At 42.5% G+C, this 14,810-nt stretch overlaps 1 protein-coding gene across 12 annotated transcripts in view; it reads right to left on the bottom strand.

The window, feature by feature from the left end:
* The window catches only part of RAPGEF6 (Rap guanine nucleotide exchange factor 6), a 122,627-nt gene extending 111,642 nt beyond the window's left edge, over positions 1–10,985 (bottom strand). For 10 of the 12 annotated variants that reach the window (XM_041481804.1, XM_041481798.1, XM_041481806.1 and 7 more), the window contains exon 1: positions 10,523–10,985. In XM_041481804.1, coding sequence (XP_041337738.1) covers positions 10,523–10,591 — 69 coding nt within the window. In that variant the 5' untranslated portion in view covers positions 10,592–10,985. Of the gene's footprint in view, positions 1–9,608; positions 9,628–10,522 lie in introns of those variants that run through there. The other 2 variants (XM_041481793.1, XM_041481802.1) reach the window with 2 other exon arrangements.
* Between the last annotated feature and the right edge of the window lie 3,825 nt (positions 10,986–14,810).

Below are 14,810 nucleotides of genomic sequence, written 5' to 3'. Positions count from 1 at the left end.
TTTAGTATGAAGATTATCGTGAAACAATCTGCTGTGATCTCTGGTTTTTAGTCACAGTTACCTCGGCCAATAGCTTGAAAAATATCTCTACTATATGTGTAAGTTTCTAGTTTTTAGTTTTGTAAGTTTCTAGTATGCCCTGAACCACACAGTGAAAACAACGAGTTTGTTTCACAATCACCTCTCCAACACAAAAGCCTTGTTGACAAATATATCATCAGTCCAGAAAACCCCAGAACCACTGAGTGAACGTTCTAAAGACCTCCTTGGAACAAAATATAAACAAAAAGAACAGAAAGGATGTGCAACCCTCTCAGGGCATCCTAACATCCCCCTGAAAGCTTGAACAGAGACAGGGGCTGCACACCAAACACCCCGAAGCAGATACACCATGTAATCAGTACCAGACACCAAACTTTCTGAACAAGATGAAGGAAAAGGGATGGAGATTTAGACTTCGTGCTTTGAGAATAACTTCACAGGCAGATTAGGAACTTGATGTACTCTAGAAATGTTTGGTTAAATATTCTGACCTACACTCACACCAGATTATCAAATCCCTTCAACCAAGAGGCACAATGCTAATGAAACCTGTGCTTGAATATCATTGTGTGTTAGGATTGTAACAGCAGGAAAAGCTCCAAAAAAGAAAACAAAAAAACAGTAAGAGATCAAGCCACACCTGGATAACAGTTTTCAGACAAAGCTGTTCCTACACATACCAGACTCTGGACTGATTAAAGAATTACACAAAGTTCTTCTCCTACGTAACAAGAGACAGGACAAGAGAAAATTACCTCAAGCTGCACCAGAGGACATTTAGCTTGGATATTAGGAAAACTTTCTCATGGAATGGGCTGTCAGGCATTGGAACGGACTGCTCAGCGTGGTGGAAGAGTCACCATCCCTGGAAGCATTCAAAAAAATCGTGTGGATAAGGCACTCAAGAACATGGATTAATGGTGAACACGTGGTGGTGCTGGGTCGACGGTTTGACTTGATCTTGGAGGTCTTTTCAAACCTTAATGATTTTGTGGTTCTGTAGAAGTACTCAAGAGCATTTCCTTTAGGCTGAGGACAGCTCTCCCAGAGGGAAGACACTGATGTCTGCCATCACTCATGAGGGAAAGTTCCTCCCCCAGGTCTGAGAGCAGAATTCCTGCAAGCACCCTCTGACTTTGCAGAACACACACAGATCACGATCATCTTCTTTCCTCTCATACAAGAGTCATACATGTAAGAGGGCCTTAGAATATAATCTCCTTTAAAATCCTTACTGTATATATATATCTTGGAGAAAAGATATCTAAAAATTATACACACAAGGTGTGCAGCAGGCACCCACACATAAACAGGCGCAAATACGAGTCATAGAAAGCAAGAGACACTAACACACAAATTACAAAGCCAACATATTTTGTTACCACTTTTGGTGTGGCCTGCTTCCTTCAGATGAACCCCAACCAGCAGAGGCAAGTTAATCAGACAACAGCCTCTGACTTTTTTGTGTAACTACACACAATAGATACTGCATAACTATTACGCTTAAGTAGGACGTTCAGATTCAACAATTTCACCGAGATTTAGGCAAAAGAAATACTGGAAGCCACCAGCTGTGCTCATCAATCCCACTCACTCTTGGGATGGACCTGTGCAGGGACAGGAATTGGGTTCAATGATTCTTGAGGATCCCTTTCAACTTAGGATGTTTTTTTGATCCTAAAATTCCTCAAGCTCCCCAAGGTTAACTTGTAGCTCTTTCTCAGCTGGACCAAACTGCACGCACATTTCTTCATGTAAACTGGACTAGCACTGGGAAGAGGTGCACCTCATGTTTGAAAAGGCTGAGCCAGTGCTTTAAGATATCCACTCACTTGTATCCCATAACAGAACCACATTCCTGCTCACCGCTTCATTTCAATGAATCAGAATTGGAAATTACATGCAGGAGACAAACAAGGATGGTGGAACAGCTTTTTACCTTGTCATGTGTAACTCAGTGACTCACTACACACAAACCCTCAACTTTCTGCAAACAATGCCAATATACATGAGCCATTGTCCACAGGGTTATTAGTGCACTGTAATTTCATCTTCCCTTTAATACATCCATGTTCTGGCGAGCAGACTTTACACTGGATGAAGGAATTTTCATTAGTCATGGCCCAAAAGCAGAGTGAAACATGTAGGAATAAAGGGCTGGCACAGATAACTTAGAATAATCCTTCCAGTTCTGTGCAGAGAACCAAACAGCATCACTTGTCACAGACACAAAACATCTGTACACTTCTCTCTTAGAATGTGAGGCACTGGAACATGGATGCCCCATCTCTAGAAGTGTTAAAGGCCAGGTTGGACAGGGCTTGGAGCAACCTGGGCTAGTGGAAGGCATCTCAGCCCATGGCAGGAGGCTGGAAAAGGACAGTCTTTAAGACCCCTTCCAATCCAAACCATTCTGTGACAAAGAGGTGACAGACTCCACTACACAAGGTATCAGTATCAGCACAGGGAGATGCTAAAGCCTGCCAACATTCTTCCCAGAGGGTGCCAAAATGCTTGGCTTAGAGACACAGCTCCAAGTGACCCCCACAAACAAAAACCCCAGGGTCTGCCCATACCAGGGAAAGCAGCAACAACACAGTCCCAAGGATCCTTCACAGACCCATATTTAGAGAAGGTATTTCAGAAACCAATTGACCCCAACCAGATTTCACAACACTGCTCCAAGTCAATTACAGGAGCAATGCCCATGACTTTGCAATGATGGAAGCACCAAATACTCACTGAACCAATGAAGAAGCCCTGACCATCCCTCAGCTGCCAGGGAAACCAGATACCACAAAGTCACAGCTATTAGATGGAACAACTGTATGTGTGTTCCACCTACACCAGGTGATAAACAGTGAATGTTCAGTCTAATTTACTTCCCAGAGTTTTTATTAAAAGTTTACTTTCTCTGGCATTTTGTTTTTTGTGGGTTTGGTTTTGACTTCCTTTTTTTTTAAACAGCTGTGGTTCACAGTGATCTTCCAAAAATTATTTACAAATTATATACACCTACTCCGAGGCAACTTAAACATCACAATGTTTCCCTGTCTCCATCACAGTTTGTTTTAATCCTTTCACTCCTGCCCAGATTTTCCTTTCCAGAACAGTGCTCAACATCCTTACCCACAAAACAGGTTAATATGCACACAGACTCTAAAAATAAAAAAACTCACCCATCCAAAAACATTCATGCTGATTTTCTCTACTTGTTTAATACTGCGGGTTTTTTTGAACAAGGAAACTTTTTTAGACAGACTTTATGAAAAATCTATTTGTCAACAGTCACTTCAGTAAAACCACTAAATGCAGTTGAAGCCAAAACGGTGCCCTGAACCTGATTTATTTCATTGGAACCACAAATCTCTATTTGACTGAAGTCAACCGCCTTTACTGTTAAGAAAGCTGGAAAAAAATATTTATTTCTGAGAACTACAGGCAAAGCTCCTTGCGGGAGGTATTCCAGCCAGATAATACCTGCAGAACAGCCAAACCAGATCCCTCCTCTGTGAACAAGGTACCTTGTCACACTCTTATTTCATCTCTGAGACATAAATAACCCAAAGATTAATATGAGCAACACCTTCAGGCCTGATGATGAAAGCACAACAACAAACTCAAAAAAATGTTAAAACACAGGTAAAAAGCATTCCTAAGACAGATGCTGAAGTCCATATAGCTACATACTTACATAGATTAACATTTCTTAAAACTGGTAGATGTTCCAATTTTCGTTCATTTGCAAAAACAGATGGATTTTATTTTTTATGTTCAACTAATTTAGGGCCGATTTCAGCTTTAGAAAGTGTGTTGTACTTACAAGTTCCAAGTAGTAATATTCTGAATTATTTGGCTACTGATATAAGCCAGGTTGTTGAGTACCTCTGGCCAAGAATTCAACTGTATGCCACAAGCATGGAACTGCGTCCACATGGCAATGAAAACATAAAATAACCAAACACCACTGATTTTTAAGTAAGATTTTGTGAATTCCAAATCAATCCTGTGGTCACGCACACATTAAAAATGCTAACTGAGGTTAATTTCAATTATTCAGAGAAGAGATTTGACCCTGCTCAGTCTCAGGGAATGGGACACCACATTTTACCTGCACTGGCTTCCCAGGGATGTTTAGGAAGGCTGAACAACCACCACCAACATGCACCCATGGGTATTTCTCTGAACTTTTGGAATACAAGACAAAATATGTCTGTCAAAGAACATCACTCTTGATCACCTCAGAAAACAAGGTACATACACAAAGTTTATGAAAATTAATTATCAAGCAGCATTTACTGAAGTAATACAAGAGTTTGCATGCTTGGCTTTTTTATTACAGGAAAACCACAGGTCTAATTGAGATGAAGATTAATGATACTACACTATGTTAAGAAATAAAATAAGAGACAACTACCCACCTAAAGCACAAGACAAAATAGAGGAAAATCTAAGCACTAAAAACGTCCTAACTCATCAAGCTGGCAGCTGAAGAGACGGCGTTTTCCCAAAGCTTTGAGGCTTGTTGGACAATCCTCCAGGATTTTCAATGCTATATTTACCATGAGCTTAAATACATTAATTTAATGAGCAGCTGGGAAAAAAAAATGTGGTTTTGTTTTACCTTCAACTGAAAGCTATGTGGCAGGGATGAACAGGAAGAAGAGAGAAGGTTCATGACTGTTTGATTAAAAGTAATAAGAATTTCAACTTTATTAACACAGAAACTATAGTCTGCTTGTGAATAAGACTGAAGCTTAAGAGCTGTCAGCCAGCACTATGATACTCAACATGCCACTCCTCATGTACCTCTGTTCTGAACTTTGGTTTTAGTAGGTGGCTATAAAAAAGCTTTACAACACATTTTATTTAAGGAGACTAATCTAATATTTAAGAAAACGTCGCAAGTCTAGGTCTTTCCTAGCCCTAGCAAGATGCTGATGGAATATGGTGTCAATGACATGCATGCACTCCCAAGTCTTTCTCTGAAGTTGCAGTTACTCAGCATTTCTGTCCATTAATCAATTTTTGTGCACTTGATTTTTCAATCATACTGAACGTAAGTAAACTCTAATTGTTGCCTTCACAGAAGTACTTATAAATTATTCACATTACAAGGTTTTATGTTTTTCTAACTGTAAAAGATAATTGTTGCCCCATGAGGGCAGAAAGGCAATCTCCACAAGGGTGTACTCCACAAGGGTACACAAGGACCCAGGAAGGAATTAATCAGCAGTAAATTGCAGGCAGGTCAGTACGTGTTCCTATCACTTTGGTTATCACCAGTGATAACTAATTTTTTCACTTTAAAGGTCTTTTCCAGCTTCCCAGCACAGCCACTAGCCAAGATTAGCCTAAGACTCTGCATGGTGAGGGATGAAAGTCAAGCAGCACTGGTCAGTGCATCTCTGATCAATGTTTCAGGAGGTTCTCTGGCAAAGACACCAAAGCACAAAGACACAGAACAATCTCAAGGATTTCACAACAGTTGGCTGCTGCTCGTCTTCAGTTTGAGCTCCAGAACTGGAAACTGCATGACAAAGTCCTACAAAGTGTCATCTATAAAAAACAGATCACAAAAAAAATTGGGAATGAAAGTGTAAGACAGAGGTTAGGTAGTAGAAAATTATGGCAGAAGTCAGATGTCCATCACTCCTCTGCCCCTGTTTTAGAGGCCCACATACTAACAGTAAGGTGCTTTTATTAAATAGAGACCAGCATCTGCAATTTCATTTAACACAAATTTATTTTGCCTTTACAATAACTGCAAGCATCCCCACTTTTGTGGTGACTTTACAATTCTAATTACTTTCAATGGCTATCCAAAGCCTACACCTTGACACAGTTACATTCCTAAAAGCTCACCTCAGATTCTAGAAACAATAGATTTCTACAATGGTTAATCCTGTTTCACCTACTGAGTTTACAGAAAATTATTAAAAGGATGAAAAAACCCACTTCAAAATACCAGTTATTTCTGGAAACAAGAAGCAGATGTTCTCCTCTGTTTGGCTCAGCTGTGCTACAGTACAAGAGTGCCTTTGTTATGCTGTCAACAATAATTTATTTTATTTATTACAGCTATTTCATAATGCCTATCAATGTACCATTTGTGCATGATTTACATTCACACAGATCTATTTCTCTTATATCCAAGCCATCAAGAAGCATCACATACACGCTCCAAATAGCAGACTCTGTCATGACACAATTCTGCAAATTAGGTTTTTTCCTCTTTGCACTGTATTAATAAAAAGGGAACAGGAAGAGAAGAAAGAATTAGTATTGCCAAATGAAGTAGAATTAACATTAATCAAGAATTACTGCAAAAAGATGAAGTTAGGAAAATACAAGAGCTCGGAGTATAAAAATAAACTCCAATTCTTTGAAGTCAAATAAAAGCAAAGCTTTCTAAGCCACGAAAGTAAACACTGTCTAGAACAAAGTCATGAAGAACTAAAAAGATACTATATTGGGAAGAGGTTCCATTAAAAATGGAAGAGAACCTGCTCACGGGAGGGGAGGAGAAGGAAAGACAAAGAAAAAGGAGCACAATCATTTGCTGTTTGGCCCTATCAACCACTGAGTCCTTATCTGTGGCAGCATGAACAACTCCCCTAAAGACCAACATCAGAGCCTTTGTATGGATCTGATAAGGAATTCTAGGCCTCAGAAAAAATTAAATATTTAATGAGAGCACACACATGGCGGCATAAGCATTCATCCTTCCCTTCTACTGCTTTGAACTAAAGATTTTCTCCTGTTAAAATATTCCCAAATTACTAATTTAATATCCCCACCTGTGACAAGAAACACTGCACAGTAAATCCCATATTCTCAAGCAAAAACAGGAGGATGTGAGTATAAACACTCACAGATTTAGCACCACATAGGCATCTGCATAACCTTGGAAGGAAAATGCATACATTAAAATGTTAAACAAGTGTAAGAAATCCTACTGTTCAAGTATAGGTATGATTTTTTTTTTTTAAGTATCCAACTACTACCAGAGTTTCGTCCCTTTGATAAGGCAGAAGGGATGATTTGTTAGGATAATCTATCATCAAAACTAAAATCTGAGCGATTACTCACAAATTCTGCACTTTCAGGCCATACCTGAGAGACAGGTACACAGATTTATTTGCAGTGCCAGCACAGGCCATCAGAGAACCAGCAAGGCAGATGTTTGACTAAATGGGACTTACTCAAATCCCAAATCTGCTACATGCAAGGGCATCAGTCCACCAGGAAACATTCTGGAACTCTGTGCACATGAGAAGTCACTTGCATCACATATGAACAATATGCACCCTCAAGTGATGCATCAAAAAAGAGGAAAGGGAGCAAAATACTTGCCAGCCTCGAACGGTTCCAAAAAAGATTCTAAACAGAGTAACACAATACTGTGTTACTTAAAAAACATACATAAAATATGCATGCCTACATAAAATTATGGAAAAATGTATGCATCATTAAATTTTTGCTACAATCCCTACAAATTCACCAAAATAATCCCCCCTGGCAAAATAAATTGAAGATTACATGTTCATCTTCATGAAGATGCATGAAGTATCTGAGCAAGAACAACTAAAAAAAAAAAAAAATCAAGCGTGTACATGCCTAATATGCATAACTTATACACTTTAACAATTAGCAAACATTGGAATGTTACCACAACACTGAAAACTTGCCCTAACACAGATTTTTCCAAACAAAAATATTTGTAGTATCAGGAACTAAAACGTTTACTTGAGCAAGACAGTGAGGTAAATTTCAAAAGAAGTAAATTATAAAAAAAATTTAATATCCCCCTGCTCAGTTTTGTAATTCTTAGAAATTAAAACGTTTTGTCAAGGAAAAAACCTACAATCAAAATCAGATGGATAATTGTACTACTTGTAAGGAAAATCTGGCATGTGGAGTGTTTATCTGTATTTTTCCAGAGGCTGCACAGATGACAGGAATGAAGCACCAGACCATGCTACTGATCAGCACAGCCCCAACCCTGTAATTTGTAATAAATACCCAGGTAAATTGCTCATATAAACTGCAGGATCAGAAACAGAGATGGGGGCAGAAAGGGACTGCAAGTGATTAAAACTCTTGTAGTTGAGCAGCTTTGGCTTATCACAAGATACCAGCAGTGGCTCGGGGAATTTGAGGGGGTTCCTGCACCAAAACGCAGTCAAAGGGCACGAGCAGCCCCGTGCAGCTGATTCCGTGTGGGAGGAACTGATGATACCTTCCCACCAGAGTGGGAGGGCAGAAATGAAGCCACACACACACGTTAGTCTGTGTACAGCTGGATACTTCCAGACTGGAGTCACCAGATTGTTCATCCTGTGCAGGGACACCCGAAATTTGGGTCTGATCCTAATGGCTGCGCTAAACAGGTTTCAGCTTCCCTGCCCCAAGTCTTGCAAGCCTACGGAGGAAAGAGGACAAGTCAGGATGTTGAGATAAATAAATAAATGAATAAACAACACTGCAATTGTTTTCTCCAGTTCACTGACCACCCTATCCATCTGTCCTCACATCCCAGAGCAGATTTTGGGAAAATCTGTCAGTGTGACTGTGACAGGGGATTCCATGCTTTGTACCTAAGCAGGTAACACAGATGCAGACTGGGCACTGCCAGGTACACCCTGCTATCAAATCAGGGAAAAGCTTCTCTTTCTAAATGTATGTAAACAAAAGTATCCTAAGAAAAAAAAAAAAGCGATTTAATTGTAATTATATCTACTCAGCAACAGGGAGCAAGAACCAAGGACCCAATCCTGCCAAGTTTTAAGTACATGTTTAACTTTAATCACAAGTAGGCTCACTGTGCAGCGTCTCTAAAATTAGCCTGCCAAAACAGGGCCAAATTAACAAGGGAATTTAGATTTTTAAAATCATTTTAGAAATATTATTACTTAGACAGCAAAGGTTAGATTTTTTTTCCCCACAATTGAGATATCTTGGCAAATTCAAACCTGAGCGCAATGCTCGTGTCACTCTCAATGGAAACCTACACAAATGCACACAAACCCCCAAGCAGTCAGTCATTGTGATATCTGACAGTTTAACACTACAAGGTTAAGGAAAATAATTATTTTAAGGCCATTTTAGCCAAAACAAGGTGACAACCATAAGGAATCCCACGACGGCTGCTGGGGGAAAGATTGGGGATGCCCAAAAAGAAAGAACAAAAAGCCCTACACAGCCACAGAGGCTGGCACAGCAAGCAGGAGCAGTGGTGAGCAGGGGTTCTGCGCCAAGGCAGATTACCTGCTCCCCACAGTCCAAGCCATGACGAGCCAGCACGGAATGCCAGCTCCTGAATGACACTTCTGTGATGAACCCAGTTGCCCAACACTGCAAGCCACACTAGCAAAGGAATTTTGCTAACTGAAGACTCCAGCTGAAGAGAAAGAAAGCTCTGAAGCAAGAGGGGAGTGCTAAAAGTAAGGAGAAAAGAACAGACACTGAGACTGCCTCACCATTAATTTAGAGACACAAGGAGAAATGTGCCAGATATCCCAAAGCAAGTAACCATGGGGACTGAACATCTGTATTTCACTCACTCAGCCGACTTGAAAGGGAAGTAGGGACTCTGTCCTGCTAGGATGAACTCCGGAGCAGCCTCTGAGCAGCTCTCTAAGTAGCCCTTCTATAATTAACTTATAAGGAAGACCAGGCAGGACATTCTGCTCTCCATGAAGTACCAAGGGAGAACAGATGTTCCCCAGTCTCCAAGGGAAAAACTCAAGAGTGTATCACTTCATAGCACTAATTCTTGAGCACATTTAAAAAAAAAATCACAGCAAGGGAAACGAAGGAAGGCAAAGGGTAAGTAAGCAAACAAACTCCAATCAGACCTTCAACAAATGCAAATGTTATCAAACCTATTTCATTATTAAGTTAATGCTCCATGACATTACCATCCCCAAAAATACACGGCTGATTACAGAGTAGCTTGTGGGGAAGGGACAGAGAAGGCAGTTAATTGGAAAATGCGTCTTATTGTAGCTTACTAGCCTCACACATTTCCACACTCCCACTCACTGCAGAAGCATCTTTATGAAGTCTGGGCAGCATAATTAGTTTGGTTTTGTTTAAATCTGCATCACTGTACAGGTAAGCAAAGCCTTTCAGCTCCCTAACTTTTCCCATAAGTTTTGCATCACTGAAATATGCATCATTTTACTTTTCGGTGATCTACTTCTTCTTGTTCTTCCTACAGCTGGCCCGAAGTACTTCATGAAGCGCCTTGTGCCTGTACCCAGCGTGTTACTGGGCGTTTAAACCCATGCTGGTCCCGAGAGGGCCAACTTCGCAGAGAAATAAATAAATAACCGAGCTCCAGACAGAAGTTTGTGCGCCAGCCCGGTCTGAGCGCGCACCGCGGATCCCGCGCTGTCGGAACACGGATTTACGCAAAGGAAAAGTGAGAAAGTAAATAAAAGGACCCGCTGGGAAGGAGCCGGAGCCGCCTTACCTCCGGAGTACGCTCGGCGGGCTTCTTCCGCAGCGCCTGTTTGATCCTGGGCTCCACCGGGGCGCTCATCCTCCGGCCCGGCGCCCCCGCCCCGCGGCGCCTCGGGAGCGGCAGGCGGGCGCTGCCGCGGGGCGCGCCGCGATCACACCGCCGCGGCCCGCCGGGGCGGCGGCGGCGGCTCCCGGCGCGTTCCCGGGGCGGCCGGCGCCGCTCCCCATCGCGGCGCGAGCGCTCCGTGCGCGAAGTTACCGGCCCGAGCGGGACTCCCCGCGCGCTCGGCCCCCGCGGCTCCGCCCTCCGCGCCCGCACAAAGCGATGCGGACGGGCGAGTTGTTCCGCGGCGCGGCGCCAGAGGGTCCGGAGAGAAACCCCACGGCCGGGTAGGAGCCCGCGTCTCCCCTGAACACGCGGGGAGTCGCCGCCCCCGCCTGGACCCCCCGCCCCGGTCACACGCCGTGCATCCCCCGGTACAGAAAAGCGCGAGAGCGGGCGCTTTAACCCAGAGAATCAGCAAGAAGAGCGAGGGGCGGGGCGAAGGGGGAGGGGGCGGGGCTGATAGGAGCTCCGCCCCCACGCGCCGCGGAGAGCGGGGGGGCGGGGCCGGCGAAGGCTCGCGAGGGTTGGGAGGGGCCGGGCGCATGCGCGGCGCGGCTGTGCCGGGCCCTGAGCGGGCCGCGAGTGCGTGGTGCGGGCTGCTTTGTGCTGCCTGGGCAGCCGGCGTGAGGCGTGTTCCTCGGCAATTAGAGCCGAAAGAAAGCGTTTCCTGCTTCACCTGGGAGCAGAGTGCCCGTGAGCAGGCATCACACCAGGCATGGTGTCATGGCACCGCTCCCCCGGAGCTTGCCTGCGTTGCCCCGTCCCCTCACGCTGCAGCTCTTAGAACGTTGGTGCTCCTCCGTGACTCCTGAGCTTCTCCCAGCCTTTGCCTCAGGTCGCTTGTGCAGGACTGGCCCCATCCTCGCCGTGCCCAGTGAGGACTGCAGAGCCCGCCCGGCCCCGCTGAGACATGAAATACAAACAAGGAATACGTTCGCGAGGAAAGCGCTGCCGCAGCCCGGGGGTCCCGTGGGGCTTTACAAACTTCTTCCAAGCCCTGCATTGCTGGTCCTGACGGCCGCTCGGGGACAACAGGAAGCAGCCACATACCAAAGACACATCGCAAGATTTTCCTTCCTCTTACAAGTCCGATTCTGTAAATTTATGAGATAAAAGCTTTGCAGGCATACAACTTGTGTTTGCCCTTTTGCTTTTTCCTCTTTCCTTCCTAATAACTAAGAGTGTTTTTGTTCCTGCCCTTTCTCTAGCTACTCCTTCCCGTTCTCTTTACCATTTGCCCTTTGTGGCACAATTACCTTTGTTGTGCTCAAGGACTTGATTGTCCCTTCCACGTTGTTTTATAATATTTCTACTGTTTTCTTCAAAAAAAAACAAAAAAAAGAGGAAATACGACATTTCCTCCAGTGTAGACTGTTCTGGTATCACTGCAGGCACAACAACCATGGGATGGACAGCCAGGATCTGAAGAAAAGCTGCTCTTAACATCACAGTCATTACACCTCATGCACAACAGAGAGAATAGGAGATGCTCCCAAAACTGACAGGAAAGACACAGGTTTCAGTCTCATAATATCTATCAAAATTCATTTTCTTTCTTTTTTTTTTCCCCTTCTCTTTGAACTTCTGTTGTAAATGTAAGATTTCCAAATATCAGGTCTATTATTGTTCCAAAGGTCAGAAGTTTGTACTAGTTATTTGGCAGAACATGTTATCCTCTTTCAACTTTAGTACATAAAATATTGTTTCCAGTGGTGTGGGAATCTTCAGAGATTCCCTGCCAGGAACCAAATGGAAAAGATAGAGAGAAAAAGTCCTCCTGAGTAACTAAGGAGAAGAAAAGAAGAAAATAACTGAAGCATGAATTCTTTTCTGTTAGGAGATTTTTTAATTTTTTTTTTTTTTAATCAGAGATGTAATAGCAAATCAAGAGCTTTGCCAGCTCAGTTCATTTTAAAGATCATGTAAAAATTAGTCAATACTTCCCAGGTACAGATGGCTGGAAAAAAATTAATTAACAGCTAACAAGAAAACCCCAGATTTTGGTGAGATCTACGCAGTCACAGTTCTCATGGATCTGAAATAATTTAAGCCCTATTGGTTTTTAGAAAGGAACTCATCACCTATTCCAGCTGTTCAGCATTCCTACAACAAACATAACATAGAAGTGGACACTCACTGTAGGAATAAAATTAGTAGCTAAAAATGCCTTTTTCTTTGGCACACAAATTCCCATCCTGAGCACCAGCCAGGCACAGGAGCAGTGAGGGAGCCAGCAGTATTCCATGGGAACCAAAGCTGCCATTCCAATTTAATGGCTTGGCTCACCTGACCTATGAACAAGGCTTCCCTCACTCCAAAAGTACCTGAATTTGGGTAGGTAATGGCTCTAATAGCTGCAATTATTTCAGGGGCTATTTCAGCCATAGGGTTTATTTTCCCAGATATCTGGAGAACAATGGAAATGAGTGTCATGATCCTCACTGCTTACTGGTGTTACAGCCAATGTCTCCACGTGGTAAAGCTGGCATGGTTAAACACAATTAAAAGGCTTTCACAAGTGAGTAATTTCAGGGCTGGGATTAAGGGAAGTGGCCAAGCAGGACACCTATTGTCCATGTAGAGGGGAAAATTTTCTTCCCCTTTATCTGGATTGTATCCCTGCACAACTAAAGCATCATCACTTACTGCAGTTTTTTGATTGAAAACTAACAAGTATCTGTATCATGTAAGAATCAGAGGTGCTTTGCTATTAATATGGATGAGTTGCAGTCTCAGGAGATTAAATGTTTCTGCTTCAAGCATCTGTGAATTTGGGAAGAGCAGCTGAGTTATGGAGTACATCTCCTCCTCCCAGTATGTTCCCTCAATTGTTCTGCTTCGCTGACACTCCCAAAGATGCCTTTTAATGTAATGCCTTTTACCACCATGTGCACATCCCAGATTCCTCAGGGTAAAATGCAACTTCCTCACCTCTCCCACTGGGAAAGATTCATGATCATCATGCACTGAAATATTTTTAACTTTTATTTTTATGTATTCTATGTATCTAGTGTCCTGTGAGTTCTGTTACAGCCTGGCAATTTCCTTCCTCTCATTCTCCAATCTGGCTGTTAGGCTACTGGTTTTAATTTCTTAGCTTTGGAAAAAAAAAAATCCCTTTGGACATTCATGCACATCTTTGGCAACAATTGCTAGCTAAGTACGTGGTTAACATACCACAAGGAGGATACACAAATTAATTCTCTGCCTGACTAGAGGAAAACAAAATATTCTGGGATGCCCAATGGGAAGAACCTCTTCAGATAGAGGTACCATATATACTTATTCTGATTATGAACTTCCTGAAAAACTGGGGAGGCAAAGGGATCATTAGGAATTTTGTAAGAGCTCACCTTTTGCAGAAAAGTTACATTTTTGCAAATGGCACAACACTGCTCAGGTAGCTAAATGAAAACGTTGATCTCTTGGCTATGACAGCATTTTGCAGCTCAAAATTTCCATTTCTGAAATTAAAAGTAAAATAGCAAATTATTTTTGAAAAGTCAAGAGCAAGAATGAAATGGTCTGAATACTGGAGCTACTTTTCCCCACTGTGCATATTTCCAGAGCTTCAGTTCAAAGGACAATGGTAAAAGTAGAAAAGAAGAAACAGAACTGTGAGATTATTATCTTTCTGCTGTGTTATTATAGTATTAGTTTAACATTTAGTTTAAAACTAAACCCCCATCTTTCTTCTCTTTAACTCAAGACTAGCATGGCTTTCCTTCTAAAAAAAAATCTAGTACAGATTTTTCCTGAAGGGCTTTTGTTCTATATATAGATTTTTTCCTGAAGAGTAGAAGCCATGTACACATAAGCAATTGCAGATCTCCTTGTGACCATCAAACACTTATTAGTCAGCCTTTATCAACAATACAGAAACAAATGGGGAGCCTGACACCTTTTAAATGTGGGGATGGAACACTTTCTCTACTTACATTTTACATTCAGTGGCAATTTTCCTTGCTTTTCATGTTCACTGTCACACATCTGTGATGGTCTCTAACATGCTGAGTGTTGGTGTGAATGGACTGGGAATTCAGTGAGCCTTAAGATTGAAAGATTTTAAGATTTTATTAACATGCAAAGAGAGGGAATGACAAGCCCCAGCTGCTCCCCAAGAGCAGCCTGAGCCATAGCTCAGCTGGAGGCAGTAATAATTTCCTGTCTTAGCCCCAATTGAAGGATACAT

The sequence above is a fragment of the Pyrgilauda ruficollis genome, unplaced genomic scaffold (assembly GCF_017590135.1).
Source record: "Pyrgilauda ruficollis isolate IOZ18807 unplaced genomic scaffold, ASM1759013v1 scaffold57, whole genome shotgun sequence".
NCBI classification, from domain to species: Eukaryota; Metazoa; Chordata; class Aves; order Passeriformes; family Passeridae; genus Pyrgilauda; species Pyrgilauda ruficollis.
The sequence above is the reverse complement of the archived record's forward strand: the minus strand, read 5'-3'. Positions and strand labels throughout refer to the sequence as shown.